Below are 24425 nucleotides of genomic sequence, written 5' to 3'. Positions count from 1 at the left end.
AAAGTGGCGTGATCAGCAACATTTGAAGCAGTGGCTGCATCACTGCTGCGTCTCTTGTGTGCCAAGATGATAATATTAGCTCCATTTTGATTTGATCATGTAACAATATGTTTTTTTTGTCGTGTATGTATTTTGCAGCACTGATGCTCTCTGTACTGCTGGTTCTCGGGGAAGATTTCTGTGGAAACGGTTGCCATGCAACAGCACAAAATACCTTGCTCGTGCACAGTAGTAAGCTTTTTTTCTCTCTCCCACTCCTATTACAATGCCAAATGTTTTATTTTTTCCTATCCCCTCTTCTGTTTTGTATGCCTTCTCCCAAAGTCTTCCACCCTCCACCCTTACAACATTCTTTTTATTTTACACGGGGAATCCCCTGTGCCCACATACATGATGAGTCACCCACAAAGACAACACAAACCTGCACGGTTGTGTCAAGAAATTGATTCCAAATGCCCTCAACTTGTTTTTATTTTAGGAAAGATCCCTAAAAAATCCTGAGATACCCCCCACCCTGATTCACCCAACTCTGCCATTCGTGAGTAATATATCACCATACGTCATCTTGTTTCCCAGGCTATCTCATTTGTATTCATCCACTCATAAATAGCACATTAGAATTCATTTAGAATAAATGTTTCATTTTGCCAGGGACTAAGGCGCGGCTTTAGGCCTTGGAGATGAGTGACGTCACTCTGAGCGAGGCGAAGGGGGCGGGCGTGGTTATTTTAAACTCACCTCTTGTCACTTCATCACACCGAACCTTCTGAAGTTATGAATCATCATTTGGAGTCGTGCTGTGCTCCTGTTTGTAGAGTGATGGAAGAGGATGCGCTGTAGCGAATAGCGGGACACATGAGGTGCACCTTTCCAAAAAAAAACAACTAACCCCCCAATAGACAAATGGATACCACATGCCTCAACATAAGGCTCTACAACCATGGGATTTCTCCCAACAAATCAAAACAGAGAGTAATGATGATACATTTGTCATAAGAAAAATGCCTTAACTAAATAGGGCAATTGTGGCAGTGCCCTAACAGTTGATTTAGATGGCGCTATCAGTACATACTTTGAAACCTAATACAAAGTAGTGGTTTAATTGTGCAGCCTGAATGACACCCAAGTACCCATTTTTATTGTATTGCCTTTGTGCTCCAAATGATTGTGTTCCCATGATTGTGTCGACAGGAGGCAATGTGCAGTAAAAAAGTCTTCCCTGTTGATCTGCTGAGACTGCTGTTAGCTAATGTATATGTAATGTATACAGTATTACTCAATAATGCATCCATCCATTTTCTACCGCTTGTCTCTCTCGGGGTCCCGGGGGGTGCTGGAACTTATCTCAGCTGCATTCGGGCAGAAGGCGGGGTACACCCTGGACGAGTCGCCACCTCATCACAGGGCCAACACAGATACACAGAAAACATTCACACTCACATTCACACAATAGGGCCAATTTTTGTAGTGTTGCCAATCAGCCTATCCCCAGGTGCATATAATACAGTAAATTACAAATGTTTATTGTTGGTGATTGAGTTCTATTCAAATAAATATTTAATTTTATTTTTTTACATAAATCAAAACACACACCAATCTAAGTGGGAGTTGTCGCCCATTTTGTGATATATTTACATGAACATTATAAAAATGATAATATAGATTTTTCTTTCAAACCATTGATAAATACAATTATTAAATACATTGTGGTATTGATAAAGAATATATATATATTATTTTGTAGGATTAGGTTTTGTCTTTTTCATAAATGTTATTTATTTTTACTGAAGCACATGTAACTCCTCAATTGTTTAAAAAAAAAAAAAAAATTCCTCATCTCTCATTTGTCATTTTCAGAAGAAAAAATGACAAATTAATAAATGGATTGGAATTAATTAAAAAAAAACAGATTTGTTTTTAATTCAAATTTTGGTTTTTAATTTATTGCTTTATATTGAAGCACATGTGACCCCACAATTGTTTGATTTTTTTTTATTCTTAATATCCATCCATCCATTTTCTACCGCTTGTCCTTTCGGTAATATATCCTTTAAAAATATTAATAATTTTACAAATGGTTTTGAATGAATTATTAATCTATGCAATTAATCAAAAATAAACTGATTATTTGATTTGATTAATATTGTTTTGTTTTTATTTAGACCCCTCAAATGTTTGTTTTTTTATTCTTAATATCGCCGTTCAAAAAATAAAAAATAATACATTATTAAAGTTGCAAAATAAATACTAAAAATAATAAATAATTAATAAAATATACATAAATAAAACACAATACAAAAATAAAACAATTATTTGATTTTATTTGCATTTTCTGTTTTTATTTTATTTACTTGTACTGAAACACATTTGACCCCTCAGTTGACTGTTTTTCTATTCTTAGTATTTTCTTTAAAAAATAATAATTCATTTTAAAATGAATTAATAAAATATGAAATTAATAAAAAAATAAACAGAATAATATATTTGATTATAATGTTTTTGTTTTATTTTTATTTATTTGAATTGAAACACATGTGACTTTCATTTGTTAATTTTTTGTACTCCTTATATCTCATTTAGAAATAACTGGTTATTATCTTATTTAAAACAGGTTTTGTATTTCTTTTGTACAACTCCTGCATTTTTAAGGGAATAAGCGGTAGAAAATGGCTGGATGGATGGATAATACTATTTCTTTTCATTCTCAATATCTCTTCTGAATAACCACTCTTGTGAACCCTACTCAACCATCATGGCCCCTCCCATCTAAGGCAATCAAACCTGCACGAGTTCAGTCACAGGCCTCACCCATTACCCACTGGTCCACACCAGTGCTCCCTGAAATAGTGTCTTAAAACCTTCCTCTTTGTATAAATAATACAAAGTCTAAATGGGAGTGTGAATAATTCATGTTGCAGCCGCAGTCTTTTTGTGCTGGCGTCTTTGCAGCATTGTCAGGATGAACCCGAATGAAAAGTGCAGCACATATTTGACTTATTAATCATCTTAGCCCTGTAATTTCCTGCCGTGTCGCCCATGTCGCTCCTTACGGAAATCGATGAATCAGATGTAATATTTGTTTTTTTTGTTTGTTTTCTTCAAACCCAAGACAGGAAGTAGAGAGTGGCTGTCACATTGATGTCTTTGGTCTACTCCATGTCTACTCACAGGCTGCAGGCAGGGAGGTTTATTTATAGAGCTGTCTCACATCGTCCCCTCGTTCTTTTTCTTCTCCTTTCCCCACGTCTGATGGTTGGATATTTCTGGAGTTCTCCTCTTATCTTCTGTGCATCTTTGAGGTGTGCAGTCACGTCAGTAAACTTCCACAAAGCTGAGTGTGAGTGTAAAATACACCCACAGTAGCCTAAAAAGAGCCTCGCTTTATGATCAATAGCAATTTTTGCATACATAGCAATGCGGGATGATATCACTATCATCACTGCTGTTTTTCTCACTTAATCTCTCTCTGCATAATTCTCTGTTTTTCCATTATTACATATTACTAAACATTATGTCATTTTGACACTGTGACTTTAAAGAACCACATGACCAAAAATGTCACTAACAAGTTGTCTTTATGTATTTTTTCCTCCTGGAAATGAATCGGTCAGTCATTTCCCATAATATCAATTAGTTTTTGAGTAGTGTTTGGAACGCCCCCTTTCCATCACCAGACTTGATTTCCTGCCCCCTCATGGTGTGACGTCATCTTCAGAAATGGAGCCCATTTCCCCACCTAGACATTTGATATCTTTAACATTATGAGCAAAAACGAAATCGCCATTTCCGGACATTCCTCTTCCTCCATAGACACCATGGCCTCATGATCGTTCAGCATTTCCTCTAACATCTTGAGGAAAACCTCAATAGAAGAGGACACAAAATAAAATACTAACATTACTTTCTTTTTCTCTCCTTTTTGAGTTATGGGTCTGCTCTTTCTCCATGGCCTTGTTTACACTGCAGATCAATTCCGATTTTTTTATTACCGCTATGCGAACTCTATCTGATTTTTTTCATGTCCTTGTGAACAGTGCAATTCTGAATTTTTCTTATCTGACCCAGGCCTCTTTCGCATGTGGATATAAATAGGATGTATATGCGTTGCGCCATCAATGTGAACGCTCCCGCGCTCAGGTGGCATTCATCCGATCAGAACGTCATCAAAAAATGCTAAGCGTCACAATTATTCGCTAAATTAGACAATTATAAAATAAATAGTTGACAACGGAGCAGAAAACCGGGGAAAATAATGTTTGAGGCACTCACGTGAAAGTTCCACCACTCCTGTCTCCAACTGCTCGTCCATAGACACACTCTTCAAGCAGACATCAAAGCAAAATAACCCGTAAAACTTCGGGAGCCAAAACACTTGTCCCATTCCTTCTTAATCTTCTACGCGCAGTCATTTGATTCAGAAAATGTTGACTTTGATTGCACAAAATCCTTGAATTTGCCACAAATGCGACAAGAGGTGTAGCCATATTCACTTCCGTAAACACTGCAGTCATGTCCGCATGCGGGTCAGATTGCATTCACATTTGAAATCTCTTTTTTCTGTCATGTGAACAGCTACTAAAAAGATCGGATTCGACAAAAAAAATCTGAATTTGACATCCAACTTTGCAGAATTTTCCTGCTGGTTTTGACTTATTCTTTGCTCCTGATATTTCGGGAATACATTTGGCATGAGTCATACATTTTTTAAATAAATTTCTTGTTCAAAGTCATGAAAAAAATCGCTGGTCTGTCCCATTTTGCATGAGTCAATATGAGGTCCATACTTTCCTCACATTCCCATCATTTGGAAATGTATGCAGGCGGACCCCTTCATTAGTTTTATTGCTACAATCTGCAACAATGCATCTAACAGACATATTTGATTATTCCTTCAAATCAAATTTTGCCCCAAAATATTGTGATTCAGGATGAAGAAGCTACCAAAACACATACTACACAATATGAAGTTGCCTCCAGTCTTCTGTTGGTGTAGGCCCGCACACGTTTTGGAGCTAACAATAGGTGTTCCAAAATATGCTGAACCTCGTTACGAAACAAGCCTAAAGTCACTACTGTGTTTATTTGGTGGGGAATTTTACCTGTCGACAACAATTTTAGAACTATGAAATAAGTGCCATTGTTGTGCCCTTTAATGCACTTAGGTTAGCATTTTACCAGCATGACTGTGTTTTGCAGTGCTTTTTTTTTCATGCTTACCGTACTATTTTTAACCCAATAAGCCGTCATATGCAGAAAATCTACAATGTGCGCCCCCACTGCATGTGGCGTGCTAGTACTTTCAAAGTAATCCACCACTAACGGCGTTATGTGGTGTCACATAAAGGGGCGGTCATGTTGTCATCATTATAGAATATACACTCAGTAATAGCTAACGTTAGTAGCTTAACTGGGCTAAATCGCCATCATGAGCTGACCACACACAAAGTTAATGCATGTATGCGCGTTTTACGTACGAGCTTTGTTAACGTCATTACTTGCTTAAAGCCGGAAGATGGCGGGGTGTACCATAATTTCAGAACTATAGAGCACACATAAGACGCACCCACTTAATTTTTTCGCAAATTAAATTTTGTATACATGGGTTGCACAGTTGAAACATGAAATATTTACACAGGCGCTTGTGTTCTTTCACAAATTTAACAAAAGACAGGGCCTGTAACACGGCGTACACACTGTTTTTGAAACCGCTGAACTTCTTCGGTGTCAGGAGATGAAAAGACTCAAAATTGCTCCGTCCGACATTTTCTCAGACTTTGTTTTCACTTTAATCTCCAGGCAAATTCGCCTCTGAGCTTGTGCCGTCCTTTTCACACGTTTCCCAACCTACTGGTGAAAGTGGATTTCCGTTCCCCACAATAGTTCTATTTCCTTTTTCGATAGCCAGATTGATTGCCTTCAATTTGAAAGCTGCATCGTGTGCATTACGTTGTGTCTTTGCCATGATGAGGGTGAGTCCATAACGCCTGACGAAATGACTGTGTGTGTGTGTTTGATTTCATGTGAACAATTTAGATTGCTCCACTGTGCCCCGTTCGGCAATGTCATTGGTCTGATGTGACTAAGCTAAATTTATAGGCAGAATGTGAAGCTTACAAGCCTGGAAAAATCCATAAATTGACCGCAGCATTGTATGTGCAGCAGGGTTCAAAGCGTCTGAAGAAAATTACGGTAATGCTTACGACACTCTGGAAAGTTGGCGCCCTCCAGGCATCCCGGTTAGGGTTACAAACGGCCACTTTAACGCCAAAGCACTCCACCTCACCTCTTGTAATGTGGATTGACTTGAAATGTCTCATACAAATCTATTCATTAACAGTTATCACCGCATTTGGTACACAACAGGACAGACATAAATTGGTTCTGAAAACATGACCACCACTGACTGAACCAACTTGACAGGAGGGTGTGGGGAAACAGCATAGCATAGAATCCTGTCAGGCCTTCAAAATAAAAGCACACCAGTAAAAAAAAAAAAAAAAAAAAGACTAGACCACAGCAGACAATTGTCTTTTCATCAGCATACGCTCATTAACAATGGTATTTTGTACTAGTCTCAAGTCGTAATGTATGTTTTTTTCCGTCTTAATTTGTATGAATGTTTTGGTACGTACCCTATGCTTCTAATGTGAAATGACTTCCTCTGCAACTGTCTAAATTCCCTCTTGACAGATATTTTACATTACTGTTTCTTAATTGTTGGGCCGTTTCTCACATGTGGTCCGTAAAGACCGCAGCAGTACTCAGTTGTAATACAATTTATCCCCCAGTTGTGGCAGTAATGACAATATCACGCAAGCAGAATAAGTCTGGCGTAATAGTAAAAATCATTGGGACGTTTCTTCAGCGCAAAAATGATAATCTTTATTATTAAAACATGGTTTCATATCATTTGACAAGGTTGCTATCTTCTTAAACTGTATGTACGTTAGATATAATTATCGAATACGACTAAAACATGAGTAAGATTACTAATTCAACGTTAGCATTTGAGTGGGCCCGGGCCCCTCTGTAGTGTAAAAGTTGGGCACTGAGGTCAAAAAGGTTAAGAACCCCTGTTTTAAATGACTTGTGCAAAAAACATAATACTGTAATGAAAATTTGCCATCCCCAATTGTTGACATGTATGCTCATTGACCATTAGGCCAATCAATATAACTGAACATATGTCTTGGATTATCCTCCAACCCATTAGGGGGTGCCACAAATGCCGATATGGTATTAGCTTTAAATTAAACACAGACATGGCGTCCTGTTAATTATGCCAATAAATGTCGACATAAATAAAAGCACATCTGTATGGCCTAAATATAGAAAATGCTTGGTGTGGATTATTAAATTTAATTTCTACTTGCGGGCGCTTCTATCACTTATTCCCAGAGTGCTTTGGGGGGGTTGGGGGGTCATGTGATGTCACAAAAATGTTCCAAATGTCTCCATAATTGTATCCTAAGCATTAAAACACAGCCTGGCGTTGAATCCTAATAGCTCCTTTTTTTTTCCCCAAGATACAATAGGTGTCAAAGCGGTGCAGCGAGAGCGAGCAGCAGTGGGGGTACTTTTTATAGCCATAGCAACAACCTGCTGATTGGTGGCTGCGCCCGCTGAGCTTCTCTCCGATTGGCCGGCGAGGAGACCGCTCAACGTGCAGAATTTCATCTGGTGAGAAGTGCTGCAAGAGGCTGCAGTCAGTGGGAGAGGAAGAGAGGAGGTGGGGTAACAGCTATAGTATAGCTCATCAGTGTGAAATTATATAAAAAAAATGCCAAATTTGAACATAAACGCTACCTATTCTGAGCAATATGTTTGGTTTAACGCACAATTTACTGCATTATTATAGTCTACTATTCGCATTGGACTGCCTCTTGTCTAATTAGATGCATTTACAATATTTTCTACTGTTAACTTGATTCATTCAGTGTCCTTCACAGAATGAAATTGTGCGTTTGTTTCACCAAATATGGCAGCCCGTTCCAATGTGGACATACTGTACCGATACAGTTAGATGGGGCTTAAAAGCGGTTCATCAATCGCTATAAAAAAATTTTTTAAATGGAAAATAATAATATAGATACACAAAATAACTTTATATGAGCAGCAGATGGCCACACCGAAAAAAAACCCACACCTCACAGCCTTCCAGGTCAACTTAAGACCTTCAAAAGTAACTGTAAATTAGAAATCAATTAAAAAAAGGTGATGAGTAAACAGCAGTTTAGGCTATTTATGGCAGCTTTAAAGGGGGTTCCATGCAAGCTGAGGTGGTCTGGGGGGCCTAGGGGGCCTCCATCGACTTAAAACTAAAAATAAACGCAAAGCAGTTGCCGAAATAACATGTGTGTACGCTTATGGCGGCTGAGTCACGTCGGTGACATCATTTGCAGACAATCTTTAAGACCCTGTTTGCTGTTATACACCATATAATCATGCGTTAATTGTGTTTAAGGTAGTAATGTGGAGAAGTGAATAATGATGCATTCAAGGTGCATAGGAATATTCATGCAGAAGTGGGTGCACATATGCTTAAATATACTGGTGGGAAAATCAATACTTTGTCACAAAATAAATACAATTAAAGATGCTTCATCTTCATTATATGCGCTAAATCTGATGAGGATCTGGCCTGGTGGAGACGAGTTTTTGTGGCAAAATGTCAGATCGACCGTAAGAGTTTCTCGCCATGCCCAGCCCAACTCCTATGACATAGGATACAATACTTTGTGATTTGTCATCGCCCAACTGTCTAGTATCTGTGATTTTGATTTGGGCTCATTTAGTCAAAATCTCTAGAAGAAGTATGTTAAAGTAAAGTTAAAGTACCAATGATTGTCACACGCACACTAGGTGTGGTGAAATTTGTCCTCTGCATTTGACCCATCCCCTTGTTCACCCCCTGCGAGGTGAGGAGAGCAGTGGGCTGCAGCGGTGCCGCGCCCGGGAATCATTTTTGGTGATTTAACCCCCAATTCCAACCCTTGATGCTGAGTGCCAAGCAGGGAGGTAATGGGTCCCATTTTTATAGTCTTTGGTATGACTCGGCCGGGATTTGAACTTACAACCTACCGATCTGAGGGCGGACACTCTAACCACTAGGCCACTGAGTAGGTAATGACTACCGGTTTTGGTCCAAACTGACCAGTCCAAACTAAAATGGAAACTTCCTGTTTGTTTGCGCGACATGTCTTCTTGAAACTTTTTTTTTTGCGTCCTGTCATGATAGATGTCTCCACCAAATTTGGTGACTTTTAAAAAAAATATTATTATTATTATAGGGGGCGCTACTGACTGACTTTCTGTGGTTCATGTCCAGGACCCCTGAAATATAAAATGTTTCTTTGGTGCCTTTCATACATGTTAAAGCCCCCCAAATGCGAGGAAACATACAGAACAATTATAATAGTAATGCACAGCAGTTCCATTAGGCTATCGCTTGGTGCTCAGCCCCTAATAACAACAGTACACTAGACCACCAGAACGGTGCACTGATCGTTCAGTCATAATCTTTTTTTATTATTATCATAGCTGTTGTTTTCGTTTCTTGTGCAGCTGCTACATAATGACTCACATTCAAGATATTTGTTGTCACTCAGGAACAGGTATGAAAACAAAAATGGTCCATGTTGGGGGGGAAAAAAAGGAGTCACCATTAATCAAACCAGAATGCATGACAGAGAAAAATAATAATACTGATGTGTCATATTTTATATTTTAATGTGACAAACACCATCTGGCAAGATAGAGTGAGCAGTGGTGAGGTTCTAGCGTCCTTTTTTTTAATTTTTAATTTTATTATTTTGTTCTGTCATTGACAAATTAAACACATATTGCATGTCACTAAAGCAACGCCCAGTACAGCTCAATTTTATTTTATAGAGATATATGTATATATACATATATATATATGTATTCTTTTTTTTTTTTACGATCATTTCGATAGAGCAAATAAAAAAAATAAAAATAAATTAGACAGAAGGCTTGCGTCATTTTTCTCAGTCATATGAATACTCAACACCCACATTATAAGTTAATAAAGTCAAGCTACTGTATATAAATACATCACCAGCATGCACAATATTGAATATTATTATGGTTCGTCATCATCGTACACTGAAGAAACAGTATAGTAGGAAAGTGCATTAAATGAAAACAAACACAGGAATAAACCACAAACTCTGAAGCTGCTCATTCTTTTTTTTCTCGCTTTTTTTTGTTGTTGTTGCGTCGCCGCCAAAAACGTGTGCTATTTAGTATTGTTATTTTCTTTTCAAACAATCAAATGCATCATTCCAAATTATTGCCAAATCATTAGAAATTAGTCAGACTTCCTGGGTTTGGACTAGTTCCTGGAACCAAGCGGTGACGCACGTGCTCCCTGCAGGACGCGACATTATCACGCAAACAAATAAATAGAAATAAAATGTGTTTTAAAAAAACAAAACAAAGTAAGCAGCTTGTCTCGACAGACCAGTTCTGGTGCCGGCGCGGGGTGGCCATCTCAACCCGACATAGTCGACGACCGCTCGAGCCTGATTGGCTGACGAAGTATCAGTGGAGCAAATGTGAAAGAGGAAATCAACAAGACCAAGAAGGAGGCCCTTTCGACCGTATATATATTACTATATATATTTAAACTAACCTCTCTCGCCTTCTTTTTCATTCTTTTCTTCAAACACATGGAAAAATAAAGAACTGCTGCTGCGCTTGTGTCGTCGGCAAAAGCGGCTGCCAAAGTCCACCGGCCTTTTTCGCAATGACTCTTTTTTAATTTTCTCTACTCGGGAGATTTCCCCTTTTTTCCTTTTTTCCCCCCGGTTTTCCCCCTGTTTAGTTGTTGCCCTCCCCGCCCTCGTCGTCCTGCTGGTCACTTGTCCACAGTGTCAAGTTGTCTCGCAGCAGCTGCATGATGAGCGTGGAGTCTTTGTAGGAGTCCTCGTTGAGGGTGTCCAGCTCGGCGATGGCGTCGTCGAAGGCGGTCTTGGCCAGGTGGCAGGCCTGCTCGGGCGCGTTCTGGATCTCGTAGTAAAAGACGGAGTAGTTGAGCGCCAGGCCCAGGCGGATGGGGTGGGTGGGCTGCATGTGCTCTTTGCTGATCTCGTGCGCCTCGTTGTAGGCCTTCTCTGACGACTCCACCACGGTGGCGCGCTTCTCGCCCGTGGCCACTTCGGCCAGGTAGCGGTAGTAGTCGCCCTTCATCTTCAGGTAGAAGACTTTGCTCTCGTGCTGCGTCTCGCTGCAGTTCTTGATCAGGAAGTTGTCCAGCAGGTTGAGCACGTCCTGGCACACCGCCTCCAGCTCCTTCTCGATCTTCTCCCGGTAGGCGCGCACCATCTCGATTTTCTTCTCGTTGCCGTCGGCCGACGTCTTCTGCTCGATGCTGGAGATAACGCGCCAGGAGGAGCGGCGGGCGCCCACCACGTTCTTGTAGGCCACCGACAGGAGGTTCCTCTCCTCGTTGGACAGGGCCTCGTTCAGCTCCGTTACCTGGAAAAAGAAATAGTGCGACGATTTATTGGAGGACATGAACTCACAAATAGCGTAAGGATGCTGGAAGATGCCAGGGAAAGAACCGACTGGAGGACTTGTTATATTCGTAATCCCAGAGTAGTGGCTGTAAACATCCTAAAAGGATGACATCATTGCTTTTGCTTCGTAATTGTAGGCATGCCAATCTCACAACAACTTACGATTCAAGTTGTTTCTTTAGGTGACGATTCGATCCAGAATCCATTCTCGATTCAAACCGCAATTATCGTAATAAATTGATTTGTATAAAAATTATAATAAACAGGTTACAAAACCTCCTCTTGGCTTCTGACATATGATGCGAGTATGCTGGTTATAAAACTTTTTTTTTTAAATATAAATATATATTTTTTTTTCTATATTTGAAAATTACGAATAAAACTCGCGGTTCGGTCGTGAATTGTTTTTTTTCAACCCCCTTTGTAACTTACACGCTGGAAATATATGACGGTGGCACTCAAAATCGGATTAGCTGTTGAAGTCGACAAACATCGACATTGCAGGAATCGTGCGGCAATTAAGAATTAACCGATAAAGTAAACCGTTACCATTATTCTATTCTGTTTGCGTACAATTACTAGGTAAAGTCGATGTGATATTTTGCCAATAGTTAACGACACTTATTTTTAAAATCATCGAAATATAGAACTAACATCTACGATAAGCTAAAAATATTTATCAGACGTTACATATTTCAAGAATATAGCGACGATTGTCTGTTGTTTTGACTGCGGAATAAAATTTACGTAACAGGGCAGTTAAAAACAAGGAAAAGTTACAAACTTCTGACCGTAAAAATATCGATATCCGGTGCTGACGTATCGGCACTGTACGATAATTTTGTCTTGTGCATTGCCATTATCTTTCAGCATCTGGACAGTCCTCTCATACCAACTGTTGACACGATTATTGAGATTGTCGGCCATGTTGCATGAGATCAGACATCGTACACTTCAAGCGATAACTTCCGACTTTCTTATATTATTCCTGTTGACTAAAGGCGGTGTTGGAATGTACGACCGAGCTGGAGATTTGACTTTTAGTATGTGTACTAAGTTTGTCCCAGCTAGCATCGCCATTAGCTTTCTCTCAGCATCTCGGGTATAATATTCCTCTAATACCAACAGTTGACGCACTTATTGAGATTGTCGGCCATGTTTTATGAGATCTCACCTGGTATTAGCGACAATTTACGACTTTCTTATATTATTGCTATTGACTAACGGAAGTGTCGGAAGTGTTGACAATAAAAGAGTAAAAATAAATATAATACATAATAAAATGATAAACAAATAAATGTTTCCTCACTGTATCGAAAATGAACCAAACTTAATACCGAGGTACGTACTCAATGCCGTATCATCATGCTTTCCAATATTATTGCTATTGACTAACAGAGGTGTCGGAAGTGTTTAAAATAAGTAAAAATAAATAATTTAAGGAAATAAATAAAACAAAATAATATGAATAAATATAAAATATATTAAAAATACTAACTAAATAGATAAGGGTTTCCTTGCTGTATCGAAAATTAACCAAACCTAATACAGAGATACGTACTCAATGCCGTATCGTCATGCTTTCCAATATTATTGCTATTGACTAACAGAAGTGTTGGAAGTGTTAAAAATAAAGATAAAATAAATAAAAATAAACAATTTAAGTAAATAAATAAAACAAAAAAATTTGAATAAATATAAACTATATTAAACATACTAAGTAAATAGATAAGTGTTTCCTTACTGTATCGAAAATTAAACAAACCTAATACCCAGGTACGTACTCAATGCCATACCGTCATGCTTTCCAATATTATTGCTATTGACTAACAGAAGTGTCGGAAGTGTTAAAAATAAAGATAAAATAAGTAAAAATAAAAAATGTAAGTAAATAAACAAAACAAAAAAATATTAATAAATATAAAATATATTAAACATACTAAGTAAATAGATAAGTGTTTCCTTACTGTATCGAAAATTAAACAAACCTAATACCGAGGTACGTACTCAATGCCGTACCGTCATGCTTTCCAATATTATTGCTATTGACTAACAGAAGTGTCGGAAGTGTTAAAAATAAAGATAAAATAAGTAAAAATAAAAAATTTAAGTAAATAAAAAAATAAAAAAAATATGAATACATATAAAATATATTAAACATACTAAGTAAATAGATAAGTGTTTCCATAGTGTAACGAAAATGAACCAAGCCGTTACTGTACCTTAACACCGAGGTACGTACCGAACGATGTGCCGTCACGCCACTTGTATAGTGTGATAGCTTGTAACTCTTTTTGCCAGCTTTTCATGGGTTTTTCTTTTCATCGTGGCCCCAATCCTCTGTTAAAATGTCCTGACAGCGACAAAAAGAACTTCCGGCCTTAAATAACTATGTGTACCCTTGTTGTGGAGAGTCTTTTATTTAGATATGTCATGTAACCATTTTAATACTACGTTGCTGTGGCACACGCGTAGCTAACGCCGGCTTGCCAAGACTGTTGAAGATGTTGGATGCGGTCGTAGTGGCAGTGGAGTGGGGTGGGGTGGGGTGGGGTGGGGGGGTCACTAGGACGGGAGGGGCCGTCTGCAGATGACTGAAATGTTCCCATGAGCACTCAGGGCAGCTGCACTGTAAGGGAAAACCATCGCTGCACACATGACCTTCTCTATGGGTGAAACTGACCTCTCTCTTTTTTTTTTTTTAATATCATAATATATTGTTATTATACAATATATTTATATATATATATATACATATATATATCGAGAGAGAGAGAGAGAGAGAGGCCTGATGTGGGACTCTAGCAAGAGATTCAACCGATTTTGGAGAAACTCTGTAAGCCTTTGGTGTGTTAGCGGCTCATGCAGATGCAAAGATGGCGCAGGAGGGCAAGGCGGGGGTTGCCCTTTCTCTGCCTGCATAGAATTCCAAAAGATTTAAACGCCAAAGTACTTACCTACTGAATTAAAATAGTATAAAAATGACTTTGACCATCGCTCTTTTTTTTTAACACTGAAATAAAGAGCGGTTTCTTGTCACCCATGGCAACCATGGCGAGGGAATACCTCTGATAGAGGAGTGCACTGTGGACATCAAAGCCATCATAGTCATTGTTTTATTTGCTTTAAATTTTGAATCTTTATGGTAACTTAAAACAAAAATGTGGTTTGATAAAGGGGCGCTGCAGTTTTTTTAATCCAGCAGAGGGCGCTCTGCTTCTTGCAAGTCAATACACTTAACATTTTCCAGCAGGTAGAGGCTTTGAGAAGTTTTAATTAATATGTTTAACTTAAGTTAGTGCAATACTGTATGTCTGTGATTATTTATTACCGTGAAACATTTGCATTTTGGGGATTTTTATGGGTGTGTCCACTATTTGCGCAAAACTCAAATGCACCAAATGCGGGGCGGCTACCTACTTTTTGGACGATCCAAAGTAGGTCAGTTCACGCTGAGCTATCTGATGGTATGTGACAAAGCAGAATAGTGTAATATCTAATATTAATAATCATTTGTTTTCCGAATAAGCCGCGGGCCGAAAATGGCCCCCGGGCCGCACTTTGTACACCCCAGCGCTACAGGAACCTCCATATGAAGCTTTTTCCCACCATTCAAAGCTGATTTAGTTGTATAAATTTGCAGCTGGCGTGACACAGCACATTGTACATGTAATTTAGCACAGGCCAGGCGGACTGCAATATGACAAGAGAATATTCTAGAAGAGACCTTCTACTGCCTCCTACGTCTGAGTGGATGGCAGAGCAGCTCCTTTCCGCCTTTGCAGTATTTCAGCCATTTATTTTATTTTATGTATATATATATATATATATATATATATGTAGAAAGATGACTTTATCATTTCATAATCATATTTTCATTTCAGCGACAAAGATAGCGGAGAGGATGAAGAGGGCGTTTTTGTGAGTATACGCACTTTTTTCTCCCCGTGTAACATAAATGTTGCAAATAAAGATAGTTGCATGAGCAAGGCAGCAGAGGACCTTATTATGCAGGCCACCATTGTCATTGTCATGTCATACATATAGCAAGGCACCGCCCAAACAGCAGCCGCATCGCAGCATACACCCAAATAATACATCATTAGGGCTAATTGTCCCGCGTGTGAGCACAAGCCCTCGTTTGGTGGAAGGAGGGAGACGAAGAGTGATTATTAGCGTGACAGTAATGTGTTGCATGCATGAATGGATGCACTCACCGACTTCATAGCGGCTGCCATGTCGTCATATCTCTCAGCCTGCTCGGCCAGCCTGGCTTTCTGCACCAGCTGCTCACGGTCGACCATCTTTGGGCAATATGGATGTTTTGGGGTTTGTTTGTTTTTTCCTTGGTTTTTTTTTTTTTTTTTTTTTTTAAAGGTGAGTCGAGACTCGCCTTGTAGAAGGGGGGCGGGGAAGATAGGAGTTTGTTAACCCCTCTTTTGAATTCGCAATGCGGTGAAAATCCTTTGCGATGTGAAGGTTGCAGCTGCTCTCTGCTTGTCTGCGGACGGGACACCCTCTCTCACTCTCTCCACCCTGCACCCTCTCCCTCCCTCGCTTGCGTCATCCCCCAGATAGGTGGGCGTCAGTGCCGATGATGTAATAGTCCCTAGACTGGAATGCATGGGCGAAAGGCATCGTGGGTAATGTAGTTCTGATTGGTAGCTTTGACTTAGCTAGCTGTCAAAATTGCTAAATAAAATGCTTTATTTCATATATTCTGTATACATCAGTGACCTGCCATCATGGAAAGAAAAAAAATGTAAAAAGAAAAACAATTAAATAAATTGTTATATGTATTCAGTGATTATACTATAAAGTTATTTTCCATTTAACTTCACCAGTTTTAGATTATTTTTATTTAAAATTGCTGAATTTTCACATTTGCCGTTCAAATACTGAGAAGAGACGGTGCGGTGATCAGCAGCCAGTTGAGGCACGTCTCTGCGTTGTGCCTCACCATGGATTGCGGACTCGGCTAACTGCTGGCCTGCTGTGCAGTGAGACCGTATTGCTATATGAATTATATTATACATTTCCATAGTTTAGTTAGCTGAGGTATATAATGTACAGTGTATTTTGTCAACAACTGTATGTCTGTAACGTATTTCTTGTGCTGAGCGATCATAAAACGGCTGCAAAAGACGCACTGGCTGAGGCTCGCAGTAGTCCCGCCTCCTGCACCCCCGGCGTAGAATGCAACCCCTGACGGGAGTGTTATATCAACTAAAGCCCACACTTAAACTTTCCACGTGCAAGATTGAATCTATTTTAAAAAGTTATTTCATAAGAAGCCAAAAAGTGCAAAAACAATAATGTTCGTGTTGGAGGAGTTGTGAATGACTGCAGGGCCACAACATTAGGTACACCTGCAGACTGAAGAATGCTGGTATGAGCTTTTAAACATAACCCGTTAACTGCTGCCAATCAAATGGTGAATAAGATACTCTTTAGGGTTCATATGTTTGTAAATCTGACTGATGAAGTCAGTGCCTCACCAGCCATGAACCTCACCGCACGTCACTGATATATATATATATATTAGGGCTGCAACTAACGATTAATTTGATAATCGATTAATCTGTCGATTATTACTTTGATTAATCGATTAATAATCGGATAAAAGAGACAAACTACATTTCTATCCTTTCCAGTATTTTATTGGAGAAAAAAACAGCATACTGGCACCATACTTATTTTGATTATTGTTTCTCAGCTGTTTGTACATGTTGCAGTTTATAAATAAAGGTTTATAAAAAAAATTAAAATAATTAAAAAATTGCCTCTGCGCATAGCATAGATCGAACGAATCGATGACTAAATTAATCGCCAACTATTTTTATAAACAAAATAACAAAATATATTTATGTATTCATTTAGATTGATTGATTGATAGAAACTTGTATTAGTAGATCGCACAGTTGAGTACATATTCCGTACAACTGACCACTAAATGGTAACACCCGAATAAGTTTTTCAACTTGTTTAAGTCGGGGTCCACGTAAACCAATTCATGGTACAAATATATACTATCACAATACAGTCATCACACAAGTGAATCATCAGAGTATATACATTGAATTATTTACATTATTTACATTATTTACAATCCGGGGGTTGGGATGAGGAGGGTTTGGTTGATAACAGCACTTCAGTCATCAACAATTGCATCATCAGAGAAATGGGCATTGAAACAGTGTAGGTCTGACTTGGTAGGATATGTACAGCGAGCAGAGAACATAGTGAGTTGAGAAAGCGTAAGAACAAGTATATACATTTGATTATTTACATTTGATTATTTACAATCCGGGGGGAGGGTGTTAGTTGAAGGAGGATAGAGATGGACTTTCTTTTGCACTTGTTGGGAGTACATTCCATATTGATGTGGCATAGAAGGAGAATGAGTTAAGACCTTTGTTAGATCGGAATCTGGGTTTAACGTGGTTTGTAGAACTCCCCCTGGTGTTGTGGTGATGGCGGTCATTTACGTTATGGGATATATTTATATACACACATTAGGGTTGTCCCGATACCAATATTTTGGTACCGGTACCAGTACCAAAGGCTCCTAATTAGTCTGCTGATGTCATCATCGGCGGTCACTCGAAGCGAGTATGACGATCCTCCTGTTGGGGTGTATCCCTTTATGGAGGATGCCTGTGCGTGACTTTGTTTAACGTGGGGAGACTGGTGCACAGACAGTCACCGCACGATCCTTGACAGATCCGGGTCAGGGTCCAGTGGCATGGAGTCCAAGACGAGTGGGGACCCTTTTCTGCTGCAACCTTCATCCGCCATCCCAGCCGTTGTGACGCTCCATAGGGTTAGCAATCATCCTCCGCCTTGAGTTGTTATTTCCCTATCACTGGGCCCACATGGATATGGGGGTGCCTTCTTCCGCCATCGCAGCCGTTGTGGTAGTTCTTACATCTACCGTCTTCCGCCTGCTCCGCCGTTGAGGTCTTCACCGTATCCCTGGCTAGGGTGCAGTCAGGTACTAGGCCTTTGCCAAGGGCCACCTGGGGTAACAGTAGTAAAGGGGTTAACCTCCTCGTGCCCCAAGACCCCATAGAGGAGCCCACACTGCCGGATGCACTTTAACGTCATGCCCAGGACTAGTCTTCTGACGTATGCAGTAACATATTGTGTCATTTTCCATTCTATTGTTTTGTCAACATTATTAAGGACAAGTGGTAGAAAATTAATTATTAATCTACTTGTTCATTTGCTGTTAATATCTACTTAGTTTCTCTTTTAACATGTTCTAGCTACACTTCTGTTAAAATGTAATAATCACTGAAATTCTTCTGTTGTTTAAATGCTTTACATTAGTTTGGGATGTTACCGCAAATTTGTGTATCGATCCGATACCAAGTACTTACAGGATCATACAATGGTCTTAATTTAAGTCCTCATCGGCTCCATGAAGGACGTATTTTCTGAGTTTATAAACGTAATATACATTTTAAAAAATCTAAAAAAGATTTTGTGATGCTAAAAAATATCGATGTAATCATAGTAGTATCGACTAGATACGCTCCTGTAATTGGTATCACTTCAGTGGATGTCAGGTGTAGATCCACCCATGGCGTTTGTTTACATTTTGACGCCGATGAGCTACGGTGTGTAGTGAAGCATGTTTAGCTATTCCTCGTCCTGCAGGGATGATACTTGTAAGTAACTTACTTTATTTGTCGCCATGGAGGCGATGATTAGGGATTAAGAAAGTAGCTACAACACTGCAGACTGCGGCTGGACGTTAGCCGCTAGCTAGCCAGCCATGTATTAAAGCACCTCTTCCTGAGGGCTTTTCAGTGTTATAACTTCACCTTTATCTGTAGTTTTTAAGTCAAAATGCGTCCGTTCTCCCTTTTCTGTCTCCACACTGTGTCTACTTGTAAGTGCTGTGTAATTGTGCGTTGCCGAACACGCTCCTCTAATGGGAAAACTAGCAATGTCATGACGTGACGACGACTGGTAATTTTTCGAGGCGGTATAGTACCGAATATGATTCATTAGTATTGCGTTACTATACTAGTACCGGTATACCGTACAACCCTAACACACAGAAAACTACATCGGCAATAAATATATACAGTATGCTAGCTAGCTCAACAGCTAAATAGATAGATATGGATGTTTGATACTGAAGCTAAGTTAGCCTTAGCTACATGGTTAGAAAGGCAAAATAGATAGCTAGTAGTTTATATATATATATATATATATATATATACACTGTATATATGTGTATATACATTTGTATATATATATATGTATATACGTATTTATATATATATATATAACTTTGTGTATACGTATGTATACATATATGTATGTGTATGTATGTATATATATATATATTATCGACATATCTTTTTTACAGATAGACAGAGGTGGGACCAAGTCATTGTTTTGCAAGTCACAAGTAAGTCTCAAGTCTTTGCCCTCAAGTCCGAGTCAAGTCCCGAGTCAAGACAGGCAAGCCCCGAGTCAAGTCCAAAGTCAAGACTGGAAAGTCTCAAGTCAAGTCCTAAGTCCTGCATTTTGAGTTTCGAGTCCTTTCAAGTCCTTTTAACCACAGACTAATATATTAACACAGATTGTGTATGCTTTTCAAACGCTGTATTTATTTATTAAAACAAGTGCATTTTAAATTGCAGGAAAGAAAATTGTGCTGACATTGCACTTTATAATAGCACTATTAACCAGTCATTTTAAACATTAACTCATTCCTTTACAGAACAAACACATTGAAAAATAAAGTGCAAATGTACTTATTTGTACAAAAGTGTTAACATTGAAAAAACATGACATATACGTGAACATAACAAAAAAGTTGTACTTTTTATATGTCAGGGCCCTATGCTGCATTGCATTTGCAAAAGACCAAATTAGCCAAGAGTCTGTCAGTCATTTGTGCACGATGGGGGCGTAGTATGATGCCACCATGGCTGAAAACTCGCTCCACTGGAGCACTGGAGGCAGGCACTGCCAAGACTCTCATGGCCACTCGGAACAGTGAAGGAAGAGTCTTCATGTTCAATGCCCAGAACAAAAGGGGGAGAGAGTTTTTTTGGGTTGGTGCACTACTTGTAAGTGTATCTTGTGTTTTTTATGTTGATTTAATTTAAAAAAAAATAAAAAATTCTTGTGCGGCCCGATACCAATCGATCCACGGACCAGTACCGGGCCGCGGCCCGGTGGTTGGGGACCACTGAGGTAAACAACCTACAGTATGTCAGAAAGCTAGCTAAAACGGTACACATATTCATAATATAGTATACATTTTAACTGACCTTTATTTTACTATTTTTGTCCTTTTTTTAGGTGGCTAAAATACGCGGTGCTGCTGACCGCCGTCTAACGTTACGTGTGATATATTGACTAACGTAACCCTGCTTAAAAAAAATCACTGAACAAAAAGTATGAATAAGGTAGTGAACTGCAACAGATTCCCGTGTTTGCAATAACGTTATAACGTTAGCAGTGAGTTTACAGCCTCACTGATTTAACTACACAGCAAATAAAAGTCACGTTACTTAGCCAATAAACGTTATCTTACATTCAAAACTTACCGTTCTTTGTGCAACTTCAAATGCCGGACGAAGTTGGAAGTTGTTGCCTCTCCATCAGTAATTTTGGAACCGCATGTGTTGCATACTGCAAACCGTTTTGTGTTGACCACCTCGTAATTTTTATACCCAAACAAAATTTATTTTAGGTATCATTTTTTGTTCACTGGCGTGTGGTTTGGACATGTCTTCTTCGTTGGTTGTCCTGCAATTTGATTGGATGAATGCTGTGTGATGAAAACAAAGTAGATCTAATTTGATTGGCTGTTGTACTGAGACCACACCAGCTGACACACGCAACGCTGATAGACAAGTACACAATGAAAAATATGGAGCGCTCCCAAATAACTTTTTCATCTTTGGGTTTTGGGGAAAGTAGCAAGTCATGTCAAGTCATGTCAATTCAAAAGGCTCAAGTCCAAGTGAAGTCACAAGTCATTGATGTTAAAGTCTAAGTCGAGTTGCAAGTCTTTTTACATTTTGTCAAGTCGAGTCTAAAGTCATCAAATTCATGACTCGAGTCTGACTCGAGTCCAAGTCATGTGACTCGAGTCCACACCTCTGCAGATAGATATAGTTTACCCCACGTTTGGTAGAAAGGCATGCCTTCGCTCTCATTTGCTAAATAAATATTTAGCTACGGATTGTTTGATACTGAAGATTGGTTAGCCTAAGCCAGGGGTCGGCAACCCGCGGCTCTGGAGCCGCATGCGGCTCTTTAGCGCCGCCCTCGTGGCTCTCTGGAGCTTTTTAAAAAATGTATGAAAAATGGAAAAAGATGAAGGGAATTTTTTTTATTTTTGGTTTATTTTTGGTTTATGTAGGAGGACAAACATGACACAAGCCTCCCTAATTGTTACAAAGCACACTGTTTATATTAAACATGCTTCACTGATTCGAGTATTTGGCGAGTGCCGTTTTGCCCTACTAATTTTGGCGGTCCTTGAACTCACCGTAGTTTGTTTACATGTATAACTTTCTCCGACTTTCTAGGACGTGTTTTATGCCACTTCTTTTTCTGTCTCATTTTGTCCACCAAACTTTTAACGTTATGCATGAAAGGTGAGTTTTGTTGACGTTATTGACTTGTGTGGAGTGCTAATCAGACATATTTAGTCACTGCACGACTGCAAGCTAATCGATGCTAACATGCTACTTAGGCAGCTATATGTACATATTGCATCATTATGCCTCATTTGTAGCTATATTTGAGCTCATTTAGTTTCCTTTAAGTCCTCTTAATTCAGTGTATATCTCAAGACACACTATCTGTATGTAATATGGCTTTTAATTTTTTTAATTTTTGCGGCTCCAGACAGATTTGTTTTTGTATTTTTGGTCCTATATGGCTCTTTCAACATTTTGGGTTACCGACCTCTGGCCTAAGCTAACAAGTTAGAATAGCAGAATTGAGCTAATACGATTACGAAATATATAGATAGTTGTTTTAATATACTGATTTAATAAAGATTACAGATTGCTATAGATATAAATAATAATTTACCCCAAGGTGGGTAGAAAGGCCTACGCTAGTTAGCACAATTGATAAATAGATAGTTAGGGACTTTTAGATTCTCAACTTAGGTTAACCTTAGCGAAATAGCTAGGAAGGCTGATGCGAGTTAGATAGTGAAATACATAGATGGCTATTATTTTAAAAAAAAAGAAGGTTTTTAGATGGATATAGTTTTTTTTTATACAACTTTTGCCAGAAAGGCATACACTAGCCAGCAAAATAGCTAAATAAATATATAACTAGGGATGTTTGTATTATGGTTAGCCTAATTGTTAACTAGTTAGAATGATAGATGCTAAGAATGATACGGTTGCAAAATGAATAGCTAGTTATTTTTAATAGATGAAAATAGTTATTTTTACTCTAACTATAGTGAGATATAATAGTTTGCCCAAAGCCAGCTAAAAAGAGTCTTGGACTTGTCACCTGTCAATCACAAAGCACAGAATATGTGTACAAACAAACTATCATCTTATTTAAAGTTGTGCATCTTATTTTTCAATCAACTGAACATTCTTCTTATACACAGGTGCTCAATTAGGCTAACATACACGTTTCTTCACTCGTAGGAGGACGAAACAAGAGAAATCGCACAGAAAGACATAAAAAGCCCAGATTTTAACTAAAACCTCGCTGTGGCTAACCTGCAACTCAACTGCCTTGGAGAGTAACTACAAAAACCTTCCAATTAGTTAATAAATAGACAATAATATAATTCAGAAATATGTTATATTGCTGCGGTAGCCCATAATTTACAGAGATTCTTACATTGAAACAGTTCATGGTGCATTGTGCTTTTTGTATCCACTAAAACACACACACACGCACACACACACACACACGCACACACACAAGTTAGGTGGAATTCAAAAGTTACTCCACCTCTCCACCTTGTGGTTGACTTGCGTACAGCACTTAGTGTAGGTTTTATTATGCAGTCTGTGAGTGTGCTTAAAATCCGATCTTAATTTTTATTTGTATGTACATTTTATTTTCTCTTTACCTTTTTAAAAATCTTAACTAATTTTGTTTTTTATATAGTACCCCATGCACAGCTGGGATAGACTCCAGCACCACCCGCGACCCCATAAGGGACAAGCGGTAGGACATGGATGGATGGGTATAATTTATTTTCTCTTTGCCTTTTTAAAAAATCTTGACTAATTTAGTTTTTTATACACTACCCCATCAGTGACAGTGAAAAATAAAACAAAATAGATGAATATACAATAAATATCTATCTAGGATTCAATACAATCACAGGAAAGGCAATTCGTTTTGATGTAATTAATTCATGTTATTGTTTATTTGCTAAAACGAGAGCCTGTGATTAGTAATCACAACATTAATACACTTTCAAAAATGTGTCATTGCAAATTGTTCATGTTCACTCCTACTTTTCACGCACAAACAATAAGCATTGTTAATTGACGGCCATTCTGCAGTGCACGAGATGATTAGTCGCTCGACTTGCACAGGTCAAAAGAGGAAGCGTTGACTTGTCTTTGCCTTAAGTAGGTCAAGTCACCGCAGGGGGGGAGGAAGAGGAGGAGTACTGTAGTATAGGGCCAAAAAATGTTCCATTTATAATTTAACTATCTTTGTTTTTGCTGATAGGCGCGGAGGATTCACCTTCTATGAATGGATGGGTCGATTTTGATGAACAAAAGGGAACATATTCAGACTATGTGTTTCTATTTGTAGTGTATGACTGTGAACATATTCTAATTCATCCAGGTCATTCAGTCAATCAATATCCTTTATTTAACCAGATAACAAAGTCATTGAGATTAAAAT

The 24425-nt window shown here is 38.7% G+C and overlaps 1 protein-coding gene across 1 annotated transcript; it reads right to left on the bottom strand.

Annotated features, from left to right (window-relative positions):
* Positions 1-9501: 9501 nt before the first annotated feature.
* On the bottom strand, positions 9502-16097 carry ywhag2 (3-monooxygenase/tryptophan 5-monooxygenase activation protein, gamma polypeptide 2). Its single transcript, XM_061972595.2, has 2 exons — positions 15758-16097; positions 9502-11499 (listed from the first exon to the last, which is right to left on the bottom strand). The coding sequence occupies exons 1-2, from the start codon at positions 15842-15844 to the stop codon at positions 10843-10845; spliced, it is 744 nt and encodes a 247-aa protein (XP_061828579.1). The 5' UTR covers positions 15845-16097; the 3' UTR covers positions 9502-10842.
* Positions 16098-24425: the final 8328 nt, after the last annotated feature.

Source organism: Nerophis lumbriciformis, linkage group LG17 (assembly GCF_033978685.3).
Source record: "Nerophis lumbriciformis linkage group LG17, RoL_Nlum_v2.1, whole genome shotgun sequence".
Taxonomy (NCBI): domain Eukaryota; kingdom Metazoa; phylum Chordata; class Actinopteri; order Syngnathiformes; family Syngnathidae; genus Nerophis; species Nerophis lumbriciformis.
Note: the sequence above shows the minus strand (reverse complement) of the source record. Positions and strands in the feature narration are given on the sequence as shown.

What these genes read in the sequence shown, in the direction of transcription:
- ywhag2 (XM_061972595.2), bottom strand. Translation starts at nt 15,844, where the DNA reads ATGGTCGACCGTGAGCAGCTGGTGCAGAAAGCCAGGCTGGCCGAGCAG. An exon ending in TGGCAGCCGCTATGAAGTCG is followed by an intron (nt 11,500 to 15,757) that starts GTGAGTGCATCC and finishes TTCTTTTTCCAG; the next exon opens with GTAACGGAGCTGAACGAGGC.